Below are 15,826 nucleotides of genomic sequence, written 5' to 3'. Positions count from 1 at the left end.
TTTTTTTAGTTTTCTGTTGCTTTTCATTTGCCGTTTTGCAATTCATGATTAATAAAAATAATAAAATTTTACTTACAAATTAAAATCAGAAGAAATTTAACAAAGTTATAAACTGTGGCACAGTGAACGTCTAGTCTGGTCTAGTATACCGATAGTGCTACTTGTTCATAGATGGCGCGTATAATTGAATTAAGTCGTATACCGAACAAAATTTGTTTCGTCCAAACAGAACGTATTCCGAATTTGACGTATTCTAAAGCAGACGTATACCGAGGTACCACTGTATATATATTTTAAAAATTATATCCTCTTTTGTAAAAATTATATTTAGTTCATTATTTTGTTAAATCGTTTTCCAATATATGGCGCTACATGTAAAGTCAGCAATCAAATGTAGACAGAAATTAATTGATATATAGAAGCCCAGTCAATAATTTGGAGTGGGATATTCTGAACGTAACTGCCGAGTTTCATAGCAATTGTTCGAACGGCCTAGGCGTGCACAGCGAAGAAACAAACAAACATCCTCATTCATGTATATAGATTGTGATAAAATAAATTTAACTAACATGCCAAAAGTTTTAACTTTGGAAAATCCCTGTTTGAAACCATTCGTGCATATTTCACAAATTCGCTATTTTCATTTTCCTGTGCGTTCAATTTGGTGGCAAAAGCTGTAGATGCTATAACATCGATAATGAATGCACTCATATATCTATAAAAAAACAACAAATGCATTATAAATTATAATTATTAAGCATTTTGAATGTAAGATTTTTTTAAACAATTAGCGAGATGCGATTAAGATTTTAATGTTACATGATATAAATCAGGGGTGGCCAACTTTTGTGTACATAAAATCTATTTTTATCTTAAAAGTGTGTCACGATCGACTTGTTATCGTAGGCATAACCTAAGCGGCGAGGGGGAGGTGTGAAATACATACTATGTTTAGATAGGTAAGAGAAGCCACAATTTAATTTAAAACATGAAGAAAAGGTACTTACATTCTAAACAGAAGAAAAATTGAAACACAACGTTGTCACTTTCGGGGACCACCACTTCACCCTTCCTCTCTCTACCGTGTCCCGACCTATTCTCTCTGTCCCTTTTCCCACCTTTCTTTTTCAGTTTTATGACCCTTTGTCTACATTTCTTATTCCCCTTTTACAAATGTACTGTACGCAAATGGATTGCACATGGACCGACAAAACAGCATCTGAGGGAGGACGCGGAGGTCCTAAATCACTACAGTTGCGTTTGTGCGTTACGTTCACGCGTTGCATTCGGTTACAAGTATAATACATTAATTTAAGACATCGCGAGCGATCGACCAAAATTGGCTTCGTGATCGACTTGTTTGTTGGCCACCCCTGATACAGGTTATAAAAATAAAAGCTAATAAATGAAAAGTAACCTCTATAAATTTGTTAGATATTACTTGACATTATACAATTTAAAAGAAAATTTAATTAATAATTTAAATTAGTTCGAAAAGTTTCTTAGGGATTTTATCGTGATTCCATGATGAGTAGCATGAATCGGGACATTTTTGATTGTTACTCATCATTGAAATACGCATTATTTATTAAGACCATTTTGAAAGCAAGACTTAAAATAAAAAAATAAATACAGTATTAAAATAAAAAGCTAAATATAATCAAACCTCATTATTACGTTATCGGATAATGCTAAGTAAGATTTGCGGTTGCATGGACGAGGAAAGATAGGCATTTCAATGTTAACGAGTTCGATTAATGCAAATTTTGTTAATACAAATGCCAATTTTTAAGTTCTTTCGACTTTTTTCAATAGGGTATGACTGTACTGTACAATAATACAGAATATATCAATTTAACTTCAAAATCATTTTGATATGTTTATTTGCAATCGTTTTAAATATCTTTGCAATTTAAGGAACATTGACAAAACAATAAATAAATACACTCATATCAAATAGAAATTAACTGATGGAAAAACACAACAAAGGTTTGATATATTGTACAGTACGGCCTCTTGCGTTATATCTTAAATATCAAATCTTTGATATTTGTGTAATATTAATTACATATTTGAAAACATTTAACTTATTGATTGTAAATTCGATATGTTTTTCTATATTTTAAATGCAATTTACAAGACAAAACTATATTATTTCAAATTATGTCTAGAAAATTAGCAAGTTCGATATACACTGGTTCAAAATTAAGAGAATTTGCGCATTTTATCGATTTGAACAAAAAGTAATGAACCGAAAGTACAAATTATGCCACCGAATATAAATACAAATTTTTAGTGTTGAATACGTAAGCTTACACGTGTGTATGTGTGGGCACAGCTTTTACAGCAGAGGGCATGAAAAGCACACGTGGCTTTGTCCGCAATTAGTTCACTCCTACTTGTTTTTCATGCAAGAGTTGGTTCAATTTCATAAGCAATCAGGTAAAATGAGTACCAAAAAAGTCTTGATGACGGAATGAGATAGAGAATCGTGGGTAGATTGAATGCGGGGCATTCACAAGTGTAGGTTGCTACAGAGCTCAATGTAACGTCCAGTGTTATCTTCAATTTATGGAAACAGTTTCAACGGTTAGTTTTTCTCGGAGGCTTCATAAAAGAGGGCTTTTTGCCACAAGACCCGCTGTTTGCATCCTGCTCATTTCAGCACACAAGAGAGCGAATTTGAAGACATCAGCCTTGAAACAGACTTCAGTGAGTACATTCTCTTCATAGACGAGTCGCGATTCAGCCTGGAGACGGATTCTCGACACACCCTCATCTGGTGAATATCTGGGACGCGGTACATTTCCTCCAACGTTCAAGAAAGGAACAGCTATGTCAGAGGAGTGTCATGGTCTACGCAGGTATCATGTTGGACGGCCGCACATCTCTCCGTGTGTTTGACAGAGTCTCTTTGACTGCTGAGAAATATGAGAATTAGATACTATAGTTCGTTTTCAGGGGCGCAGTTGGCCCTCGGTTTATTTTTATAGACGACAACCTTGTCCACATAGACCTCACCTGGTTGACAATTATCTTGAAAGTGAGGATATTCGCCGAATAGATTGGCCAGACAGATCGCCAGACCTAAACCTTATTGAACATCTCTGGGACGCTTTTGAGAGCAATTGCAGCTCGAAATCTCCTCTGAGAACCACCCAGGAGATGGAAACTGTGTTGCTGCCAGAGCGGTACCGACTGAAACAGGAACTCATCAGCTGCCTCGTTTCCATTATGACGTCGCGATATGAGAGCTATATGACTGTGAGAGGAGACTATAACCCATATTAGGGTCATTTTATGTTCGATCCTGCAACGTATTCCTGCGTTGACGAGCCTTATTGACGATCATAAGTACATACGATAACTGTTATACTTTAGTGCATACCATTTCTGTATAGTATACTTTTCATCTTAAATAACTGTGTATCCATAGCAAATTTTAATCAAATGTGTCCATTAGTTTTTCAGAAATTCGAAAAATGTGCATATTCTCTTAATTTTGAACACCAATGTATTTCTTTTTTCCTATTACATTCATTTAAGACGTGATGCCATTTGAAGAGAAGCTTTATTAGCAGAATATGAAATTATGAAAGTTAATATATAACTGAAACATTACACGGCAAATGTAATTCGTTAAACACAAACATTTTTAAAATTTTAACTATCCTTATTTACGTCTAAAATTTCCAAATAAATATAAATCTTATAAATTTATTAGGTGAAAGAAACGATCATTTACGTTTCTGAAATGTTAAAAAATTTAAGCTCGTAAATGTTATTTTCAATTAAGGGTTGATCAATTAAACAATGATTTTCCTGAAATTAATTTAAACACCACATATCTATTTAGTTAAGACATGAAATTAATTATCTTTCTGGAATTAATAAGATTATATATAAGGATTTTATATACTTTATACAGTAATTTAAATCTGCGTATGAAATATTTTGCATGCTGTGTTTGAACATTTTATTACTTTTTAACTTAATATTGAGAATTTATCTTATCTTATTATAATATACTTTTTGCAGTCAAATTCTTCTCCTTTCTCAGCCATTTCTTCGAAATGCTTACATAAAGTTTCTGTACATTGCTTAACTAGATACGTCATCTACGAACAGAAAAGAAAGTTTATCAGAATAATATAACAAAAATTGATAATTAAATTTTCTGTTTAGTTAATACGATATTTGAATTTATATTATATATATAAATATATATTTTAACATGAGTTACTTTTCTTATCTTGCTACTAGTAAAAGCGGGACTCATGAAATTTCGAATTCTCTTCCAATCTTCGTTAGTAAGTACAGATAACATTTTATCAAGCATTGGATCTCCAAACTCAAATTTCTATAAAATAATTTATGTAGTTTTACTNAATTCTTTTTAATTATTAAATTATAAAATTAATTTGCGATAATAATGTTTACAATTTGTACTAATATCGGATGTGGTTGAGAATTATCAATATACATTCGTCTATAAAATTTAATCCATGAATTTTTTGGTAGTAAAATCGACTTGCCATTGATCTTTCGCTGATAATTGATGCTTTTTAACAGAATATATAGCCCAAGATTTCTCTTGAAAAATTAGTTTTGTGATCTGAAATAATTCCATTAAAAATTTTTCACATGAAAAATTAATTTTGTGATCTGAAATAATTCCATTAAAAAATTATTCATATGAAAAATTAATTTTGTGATCAGTACTACCCAAACCACTACTACTATTTACACCATAGACTTCTATGCATACTTTTTCCCGCGAGTTTTAGAATTTGTTGCCAATAAACATCCAAGAACAGCCAGTATGCCATGGCCGACTGACTGGACTGACTGAGAGACAATGGTGTAGCGAACATAACTGGCGTCCGGGGCACGACACTATATCCCCTCCAGAAACAAATCTTATTTGTCTTGGAGACCATTTGGCGCCCCTCTGCGAGTGGCGCCCGGGGCACGTGCCCTACTTGCCTCACCCTAGCTACGCCTCTGCTGGGAGATTTTCTTCTTCGTTTGTGGGCGATAGGAAATTCTGAAGTTCCCCAAGGTCAGGCAGCCTCAAAGGATTAACTTAACGTGTATGGCCGCCTTGGTACAGTTGTGACATACTTCGTATCACTGCATCCAACTATCCAAAATCATGTAAAATTCAATGGTCATAATCAGAGGCAGATCTAGGTTTTTCGGGGCCTAGGGCTTATAGAAGTCTAATTATACCCCATTTATCATTATTATTTATATTATTAATCTTTTTACTATACGATAAGAGCTCGTTGTTAATGAAGTATTAAAATTATAATAATCCAATTTTTGTGGGTCCTTGACACTTGGGAGCCCAGAGCTTAAGCCCTATTAGTCCCTATGTAGATCCGCCCTGCCCAAGAAGATATAACCCAAAATTACCTCAAAAACTTCCAAATCTTGGAAAAAACCGAAAAGTGGAATTGTCAGTGCATATGTTCAACTTTCAATTACGAGTAGGAATTCAAATAGCCTCATATGTTCTATTTGCTTGGCTAACGCGCTTCACGCGATGTCATTGTCGTTGTCTATTCCTTATTAACGGCCCTGTGTGCATTTATTGTATACTAGAAATTCCTCCGTCAAGCATGGTGGAATACAAAAGGTAGTGATTGAAGAATTGCGAACAGTGACACTACACTCAACAGACTACAATCATATTTCAACACATTTTCTTCATTAAACTGAACTGCCTGTTCTCCAATGGCGTGCCGTGACATTTGATGATAGGGAAGCTGTGTTTCTGTAAGAAGCCGACTTCCAGGGGCGATCAGTTAATTCTTTAAATGTAGTTNAAATCTAAATACCAAAATGATTAATTTACTGTGTTTTTGTTATTTATTACTCCTGTTTTTAGGTATTCGGTATTCGGCCGAATAGTGAAAAATAGGCCGAATACCGAATAGTAACCGAATATTCGTTACATCACTAATTTTTAGTTATTAAATCTTATACATCAGGTTTCTGTGAATCAGATACCAACGTAAAGTAGATGATGTAACACCATCAATATTAGGAATTAATTTAATATCACAGAAAGCACTTTCAGTGAAGTAAAACAAGAATCCGAAACATGAAACTGATATTCCGTGTTCCTAAACTGAACATATTGTTTAAAGCGCTTTAAACCAGAACTGAGTTTCGTTGCTAAGTTTTGGTTGAGATTCTTTGAAAAATAAATCTTCATTTAGGATCAACAAGATAAATCTTCAGAATTATAAGACTCTATAACAACTGTAATAGAATAGATTATAGTAAATTTTTGCTTTAGAAACATCAGGTATAGTCGGTATAGTCGGCCAATGTAAGAATCCGCCTTCACTCGTTTGTTAATGGTCGATCTTTTAACTTATTCTTTTATTTTATTCTATTATCATTCACCATGTGTTAAAAAACTTAGATCCAAATAAATATCAATATGAATAGAAGTCATAATGTACTTATAGATCAGATAGTTTTGGTGCAAAATTTTGGAAATATTGAGAGTCGAAAGATTATTTCTATCCTGATATATCTGACAATATTCAAAATGATATAAAACAAAAAATAAATATAATAAATATAATGACTTGAGAGTCATTCTGATCTTTTAAACTTTATGAAAAATAAAATGAAAGTAGAGAAACATAACCACATTAAAATGATTTTCATAGGTACTGTACAATATATGTGCTATATCCATATGCTCTTCTGTATGCCTACCATTATACAAAGATGTTCTGTTCTTTTGATCTTGCGTGATCGAAAAATCTGAAAGCGATTTTTGGAATCGAGGATTTTTCTTCTATGAAAATTTCCTGTTTTAATGCCAGAGGTTTAAAAAAAATTAACTTTTGTAAATTTTCTAGTGTAATTTAAGAATTAACATTGCTGATAAATATTTAAGAATTATAATTACTGATAAGAGATATCCTAGTTAATTAATATATAGACTATTAATAATTTATATAAAATATGGATTGATATAACATCAATTTTTATTTTTATTATGAAAATACAGTAGAACCTCGAAAACTCGGCTCTCGATAACCCAGCACTCCGGATAACTCGGCCACACCCTGCAGGGCAAAAAAATCCTTAGTTAATTAATTTTCATTATNTTAACTACTTCTTAAGTAGAAATAAGTCGAAACCGGTTACTTTGTACTCGAATATTTGTAGTCTCGGGAAAAAAGTGGAAAGACAAATTTTTATGACAAACGGATACATAAATCGTAAATTTAAGGAAAATAAATTCTAGAGCTTTTTCTGTACCTCGTGCATCTCTCTCATTCATTAAATTTACTTGTAAATGATGCTGCCAAAGCAACAGTTAATTTTTAACATTGTATTGTACAAGAATTGTACACGTTTTTTTCTACATCCCCTTATAGATGGGACATACGAAATCGCAGCATCACTGGTTTAACATTGAAGTCCGTAAATAATATACGATGGGAAAGCAAAATAAGAGCAGAATATATATATCAAATATTTTAATGGATTTTTTTAAACCCCTGTCAACTATACAGAACTATCATAAAAACATACTAGTAAACTCCTATCTGTTGGGTTAAGTTATAAACCTACTCGCGGTTCACATAATGGGGCGAGGGCGGCCAGATATCTAGCGGGCAGGCGGCTAACAGCCCGGAACCAGTCCTGGATAGAATCATTGGAAGCGTTATACCATATTTTGGTGTGTAGCATCCACCAGCTAAACCTCGTGAGGTTGGTGCTATGCCTATAATCTGACTGCTTTACACCGTTCAAATATTTTCGCTGAGGAAGCTGTCCCGTATTCGACAATGCAGCACTTCCATTCCGCCACCGATATTCGAATATACAATTGCAATTTTATCGTTTTTTTTCCCTCATGTAGTATAGAAATTTATAATAAGATACATAATGCAGTTATAATANGGTAAGATTGAAAAGTACATTTAAAAATAAAAATATTTATAAATTAAATGATAAAAATGATTTACCCGAATATTCTTCCATTTCTTTTATATAGATCAATCATATTATCATGAAAATTCTAGAAGAAATTAGATTGAGTTTAAAACTAAACATTATATAATTCAATTCATAATTAAGAATTGAGAAATGAATAATTAAGAAAAAGAAAAGAAATATGATAACTGCATTAAGTTTATTTTTCCTTTTTCTTCTGTGTAAATAAATATATATAGTCAGTCAGTGACATTTTTGCTTGGCGGAGATCACTGCCGTAACGGCAGTGATCTCCGCCAAGCAAAAATTGAGGTTCTGTTTACGCGAGGTTCTGTTTTGTATAATTATTCGAGATCCAATTAGCTGAATCAGTGTATTCAGCTAATAACTGCAATGTCACTTTCAAGAATCGAACACTTCTCTACATCTTTCAGCAGTTCTTTAAGTGCTTCCCTCTTAATCATTATCCAAAGTCCTGTTTCGGTGGAGGCTTTCTGATGAAACAGTTGCCGCTTCAGGAATCCAATGCAAAAGCAGATTCTTACAACTGATGATGGCAACTTGGTGGCGTTCTTTGAAAGCATTGGTTCGCCTCAATGTTCCAGCGATAAATCTGGCAGTATGTCTGGAGGTCTTATCATGATGCAAGATAACTTTGTGCTTTTCTCCAGGATAATATCGCTCCAAGACATATAACATGTAGTGGACCACATTAATTTTCTATTTTTTTGGCACTTTGGTCTTTGTTTCCCTTTGAAATGAGGCAACACAATAAAGTCATTTTCTTAGATTTACCTTGTAAGTTTGACAGATTATTTGCACAGTAAACTTGAAGGTATGGTTCTTTTTTACTACTGCTTGTTCACTTTGTACATTTTCCTTCCTAATCAGTCTTTTCACTTGTTTGTTATTGTCTGCAGGTATGCAATTTCAAACTCTTGAAAAAGGTGATGGTGACTTACTAAGAGCAATGCCATGTTTTTTTTGTCACATTTGCTGGTGATTCTAATGAGAGTTGATTGAAAAAGTTATTATTTTGGTTTTTAGAGCTTTAACAACCACAAGAAAATACAATCCTTGTTCAGAAAGCACTTTAATGAACGAATCTCACTTGTTCTTGACTGTGGCCATTTTCAAATTCAAGCATTCAAATTGTGCCTGTTAAGAAGTGGCAACACCATTTTTTTAAATTTGATTAAGCCCTGACGCTCTTAATCATAACCTGTCATAGTTTCGGCCAGACCCACAATGGTACATTCAGGTAGTGAGGAAAGGAAGCTGACATATTCAGGACATTTGATCCCTGAAAATCTTTCGGGATTTCTTGATTGCCCAGATTCGATCCCAGATCGGTAGGCTGACATTTTAATTATCTGAAACATCCAGCTGTCTAAGGCAGCAACCATTACCAAACACCAAATGTAAAGTTCCTATGGTTTTCTTAGAAGTAAAAATATTTGAACCAAAAACTGAGTCATAATTGCAATCTATCTGTAATTTCAACTTCTTTTATGTTGTTCTGCAGTGTACATAAATATGAAGTAAAGATGAGTAACAAATTGTGTGCTAGCCACATAGTGCCTAGTCTGAATCAGATACAGATTTCTCAATTTATCACTAGTAGTTTGTGACAGTGATTGTCATCAGTTGCTGGCTGATCCCAATGTTGGTTGAGCCAATTCAAATAGTCAAACTCTACCAATTGTATACACACTCAACATGAAGGCACTTCTCAGAGTGTTATGTTTCAATGCTTGAATAATAATAATGTAGTTGATTGCAAAATTTATTTTATACAAAAGTATAAAATAAATTTTACAATCAACTGCATTATTATANTTCCGCCACCGATATTCGAATATACAATTGCAATTTTATCGTTTTTTTTCCCTCATGTAGTATAGAAATTTATAATAAGATACATAATGCAGTTATAATAAAATATTAATTTTAATTAATTTAAAGTACGTTAAAATATGAAAATAATCGCGCAATATGTATTTATATTTTAGAAAATACGAGGGAAGCGGCGCTTCCACCGCTTCCAAGGACGACACGCCGCTGCTCTTCTTTCACTCCACTCTATGACACGCGGAATTCAAGTAGATTCGTCGTGCAAGCGAGCGCTTCAAAGAAGCGTGAAGCTTGGATAAACTATTTAACGTATTGTACCGTATACATTACAATGTCAAACTTGCAATGAACACTCAGTCGCGTCGTGATGATATGGTAAGGTCAGCTTAACACCGAATTCTAATATTAAATGTTATTATATTTATTTTCAAAGATATTCAAGTTAGTTCAGCTATTTACATACTTTAAGAAAGAATTTAAAATAATTTTACAAATTCATAAATAACTAATACCTGGTGATCCCAAATAATTTAAAATACTTCCATACCCGAGAAATTACTGCTGAGAAAAGGTTTCAGAACTCTACAAGTTAAAAAAAATGTATTCTCATTGTAACAAAATTGCGAATAACACAACAAAAGATACCGATACTCAGCTTAACACTGAACTATTTAAATAGCTTATGTAATTCAAGTTATTTTATAACAAAAAACTAATAGTCATATATCGCTAAAAGTTTGACGTAAACAATTCAAGAATTAAACAATCGTTCCAACAATTCTCTGGACATTTATTATTGAATACATTTATTACTGAAGATTTATTAATGTAAGTATGGTAATTCTTGTGCCCGGGAGCACGCCTTCATTGCGTGGGACCCAGGGCAATTCCATGACACATTGGTACAAATACACGATTGATATTATATGTCCGAGACAAATTGGATCAATAAAGTAAAGATAAGTAACAAGTTGTGCTAGCTACATAGTGCCTAGTCTGAATCAAACACAGATTTCTCAATTTATCACTAGTAGTTTGTGACAGTGATTCTCAATAGTTGCTGGCTGATCCCAATGCTGGTTGAACTAATTCAAATAGTCAAACTCTACCAATTGTATACACACTCAACATGAAGGCACTTCTCAGAGTGTAATGTTTCAATGCTTGAATAATAATAATGCAGTTGATTGCAGAATTTATTTTATACAAAAGTAGTCCATTTTCCAATATTTGGAATTATGTATGAATCATTAATCTACATTGAAACAACAACTGCAAATGACACAGTGGTATATGTCATCACATTATTTGACAGGTGTCTACAGACAGAAAGAAATAAATGGTTTTGAAAACAATGTAACTAATAAATAAAAATTCNAATAAATGACTGCAAATCTAAAAATTATCGTTCTTTACTTTAATCTGTTTCTCTTTAAAACTGTAAAAAAAAAAAAAACTTCATTTCCATTTAGACAGAAGATTATTATCGCTTCGATGATTAAACATAATGCTTTCTAATTTTTTATTGCGCATAATTTACTAAATATTAAGTATAATTATCAAGATAGCAAAAGCGAAACAAAAAATATCTACATTTTATATTATTTTTTCAACGCTAAATCATTTTTATTAAAGCTTTTATTTAACTTACTATGTGCGGTGTTCAAATTTTGCAAAATTTAATTTCATCCACTTATAATGAAAATAGAAGCCTGAAACATTGAGGACATATCTATGCCCCATGACAATGCATTTTAATGATATTTAGGAGATGTTCTCACACGAACTCTATAAACATAACCAAATGTCGAATTTAATCGTAAATTAGGTATCTGTAAATGCACTACATACGGTATAGTGGGGGGATCGCACCATTCCACACCCCAATCACACACATTGATCAATGAAAGCATTATTTCTTTTAATTTTTAAAAATATATTAAAATGATTTTTCAATTTGTTTCATTGTATTTTAGAACATATTACTATACAAAAAGAAATTATTTTCTGTATAATAATATGATTCAAAAACCTTATATCATTCTTCAGCAATTAAATTACACATTAGTTTGTCAAACTGCGGTTTTTTTTTCTTTTGTTTTTTGAACTAAATTCAGTCTAACATTTTCTTTAAGAATTCAAACTTGTTGTATACTTTCGTTTTTATTTTTGGGGTGGATGTTATTTGTCTTTCGGGACTTTTCCTACATTTTGTAACAATAAATAAATTAATTTAATTAGCTCGGGATTTGCAACGATGTTAATTGTTCCGTTGAAATAATAAATGAATTTTTTTATTTCGCGAGCATCGGACACCCGACACTATTAATGTGAGACTCTGGACAGCTCCGAACCTTCACTAAAATTCGCGTTAAAATAATTTTGTTTTAGAGGAAAAAATATAGTAGTTAGAAATAGATCTCTCTCTCTTTTTTTTTTAATGAAAACGCGACACTAACTTTTAAACAATAGAAGAATGTAAGTCCGTCGACCATCTCCGGTTGGAGATCAAATTAAACTTCGACTTTGACCTCTCCCGCGTCCCCGAAAGGTTTCGAATTGTCATCAGGTGACAAGGAGAGACCAATGGGAAAGTGGAATCGGAGGAAAACGGATAAAACCCCGGACATTCAAGGACGCGACGGCTTCTTCTCCCGAAAGTTTCAAGTGACGGATCTATTGTTGTGTGTGTGTCTCGCACCTATCTTCGTCTCCATCTCCCTACCTCGAATCGACATCTTTCCATCAACGGAAGTCGACCTCATCGTCCCGGAGTCGTCGAACGTGATGGAATTGTTCATTTGCGAACAAGGGACACTCCTTCAAAATGGGACTATCTTGGAAAGGAGAGGAAGACCCACAGACCGCAGCCGCCGCAGAACTTCCAAGATCGCGGAAATCTTGTAAGCTTCTTTCGTGTTTAATAAACGGGTTGTGTTGTAAACGAGGCATCCATCTCTGACTCAACTTCTTCCACATTGGTTGATTGTTACCGCTCGGCAGTCCAGACGGCAAGGGAGACGATGACGACATATATCACATATTATCGTTTATTGAGCTTGTTTTTTTAATTTTTCCCTCCCTCGGCCCACACATTAAGCCATTTGTCTTTTAAAAGATTATATCAATACATTTTAAAATAAACATTATAGATGTTAATGGAATTAACTAGAGCGTAAAAACTTTTTCATGACATTGTTTAATTACAATATTTGAAGATAACGCTATATTTGTTCAGCCGATAGTTTTACTACATATAATCGAATAACTTTAATCAGACAAAGTTTTATATAATCTGCATTTTCGAAAACTATATTTAATATTACTTATTTTGCCTTTGGATAATCAGCAGAATAAATACAATGTTACTTTCCAAATAGATCTATTTGAGAACATCATAAATTTCATTAGTATAAGTTGCTAAGTTGATGTTAATTTTATAATAAGAGGTATTAAAAATATATTTAAATGTTTCTAAAAGCTAATATAAATAAGCGAGTAATTATTTAGATTTCTTACTATTCTGTTTCGGAATATATGAAAATCCTTTACTAAGATGTACTTCAAGAGCTCTGGTTCACTAATCCATAAGTTAGGTTCTGGATATCCTGTTCTGAAATGTAATTTCGGTATTCATTTCAATAACCAAGAATTAAATCTTCATTTTTAAAAACGAAGTGCTAAATAGATTTAAATATAGCGTTTAATAACAAAATTGCCTTTAAGTTAAATCAATAATTTTGCTTTAAAAATTTTATCTATGCAAAAATTAATACTATTTAACAATGAGAATATAGATAAAATACAAGGATAATTTAAAATACACAATGAAAATTATTTTATTTTATTTTTTAATGTAAGATTATGAATTACGTCTATAATTCAATTTTTCGAATAAGTTTAACGTTTAGAGTAAACAAATTGGGGTATAAAATATGCTCTGAAATAAAATTGTTTAATTACAAATTTCATGAAATATGTTTTTCCATTTCTTTCGATCAGTTAATACTATTTTCTGGATTGGATCTGATTGGATCTGTGCCATATCAAATTATATTGACAAAGAAATATGTGATAAATGTTATTTCGAACTTTCAAATATTCAAACTCTCATTTCTCATATCAATCCAGTGCATTCTAAATTTTTCCCCAAGTAGTTCCCCAAATCATTATTAATTTATGCGGCATTTCCTAAGATTGGCAAGTACTAAAATCTTTTATTTCCTCTGTGTCGTACACAGAGGAAATAAAAGTACCAATTTTTTAATATATATTTTGAAAACAAGATAATACAGAAATAATAATACTGAAAATTAAATTTTCCTTTTATTATTAAAAACCTACAGAAATTTTGTTTAGTGTTGTAACGAATAGTATATTCAGCCTCAGGCCGAATACCGAATATTCGGCCAGGAGTGTGGCCGAATAGCCGAATATTCGGCCAAACTATTCGGCTTGATTAACGCACGTACGAAAATTGGCGCGCAAACCGCATTATGGCAAGGATCCTGCTCTCTATTGGCCTGCTGTCACTAGGCTTCGCCAATCGCGTTAATTCTTGGCAGTTGTAGCCGACAGACAAGAGTGTCATGGAAGTATGTGATAAATGATGATATCAAATGACCTACACTTGTAAATAACGAAAAAAGAACAGAGAAGGACCGCGATATGAAAATGTGAAAATAAATATGAAATTGAGTCGATAACATAATCGAACAAGTCGAGGCAGCTTATTGGCACGAAATTCACGCCCGTCAATACCAAACAATTGTCGTCATAGACTTCGGAAAGCTAAATGCTTGTAATGAAAGTCAATTAGCGTGCACGGGCGAAAGCCTGGGGCCGTCCGGGCTACAGTGTTGCCGTTCCTAGTACATTTGTACTTTTCTGGTACATTTTGCCCTTTCCAGTAAATTGAAAGTACATTTAGATTTTTAGTACATTTTCAGTACATTTAGATTTTTAGTACATTTTCAGTACATTACAATATTTCAAGTACCATTTACGATACAAAATAATATTTCACGCCTTAACGAAAAAATGAGAAAAAAATAGTTTAATAAAGTCTCACTAGTGTCACTGCTTGCTAATTTAAATTATCCAATCACAACATACAAATGGTATGCGTGCGTCGACGTCAGCAACATAGATAGTTGCACGTAACGCCTTAGTTGCACGTGTAAACGATCTTGACTCAGTGGTCTTTTTTCACACGTTCAGTTATCTGCACATTCTCATCAGGACCTTGACAAAATTTTTCATGCCACGTGGTCCAAACAATTCAACTCCGTCAAACAAAAATAATGGACAGGTAAGGAAATCGATGATTTTAAACTTTTGTCGTCAATAATATCAAAATATCCGTTAAGTCAGAAACAAATTATTACAGAAAATAGTTTTGAAATTGTACGAGTATAAATATTATAAATACTTTTATATTATTTTCTACCACTATAATTTAATTCTTAAATTATGAACTTCAATTTTAGTAATCGTAGTAAAAGTAATAACGATTAATGTTACGTGTGGTTCCAAAATGGCCGCGCTTCCGACTGTTCAAGGTCTATATAAGAAGGCCAGGACACGCGTGTTCTACTTCTTGAGCCGCCATTTTGGGGTTTTTTTGAGTCGCATGTTTTAAGCAAACAAGAATATAATAATATAATATATGTATAATTATTTTTTTAAAGCACGAATGGTTATAAAATTAAGATGAAATTCAATAGTATTATTAATAAATGTTGTCAATGTAATGCTCATTTTATAATAAGTAATAGATGTGTAGATATATTTTTAATAGCTTTCAAAAAATTCCAAAAATAAGATTTAAAATTAAATTATATGACAATAAACTATATACAGTATATAAATTATGTGCCTATATATATATATATATAGGCACGTAAACAAAGTATTCATAGAACTAGTACATTTTGAAGGAAAATAGTACATTTTTTGAAGGTGCTTCAGTACGTTTTGAAATTTCATTGCGGCAACACTG

General features: G+C 32.6%; 1 protein-coding gene across 2 annotated transcripts in view; it reads right to left on the bottom strand.

Annotated features, from left to right (window-relative positions):
* The window catches only part of LOC111621750 (cytochrome P450 3A8-like), a 23,325-nt gene that overhangs the window by 5,044 nt on the left and 2,455 nt on the right, over window positions 1–15,826 (bottom strand). For both annotated transcript variants that reach the window (XM_023363981.1, XM_023363982.1), the window contains exons 2-5: window positions 13,345–13,438; window positions 4,244–4,360; window positions 4,030–4,118; window positions 570–715 (exon numbers count right to left, since the gene is read on the bottom strand). In XM_023363981.1, coding sequence (XP_023219749.1) covers window positions 570–715; window positions 4,030–4,118; window positions 4,244–4,360; window positions 13,345–13,438 — 446 coding nt within the window. The remainder of the gene's footprint in view (window positions 1–569; window positions 716–4,029; window positions 4,119–4,243; window positions 4,361–13,344; window positions 13,439–15,826) is intronic.

The sequence above is a fragment of the Centruroides sculpturatus genome, unplaced genomic scaffold (assembly GCF_000671375.1).
Source record: "Centruroides sculpturatus isolate CEXI.00-Female unplaced genomic scaffold, Cexi_2.0 scaffold21, whole genome shotgun sequence".
In the NCBI taxonomy this organism is placed as follows: Eukaryota; Metazoa; Arthropoda; class Arachnida; order Scorpiones; family Buthidae; genus Centruroides; species Centruroides sculpturatus.
This window is presented reverse-complemented; position numbering and strand designations above follow the sequence as displayed.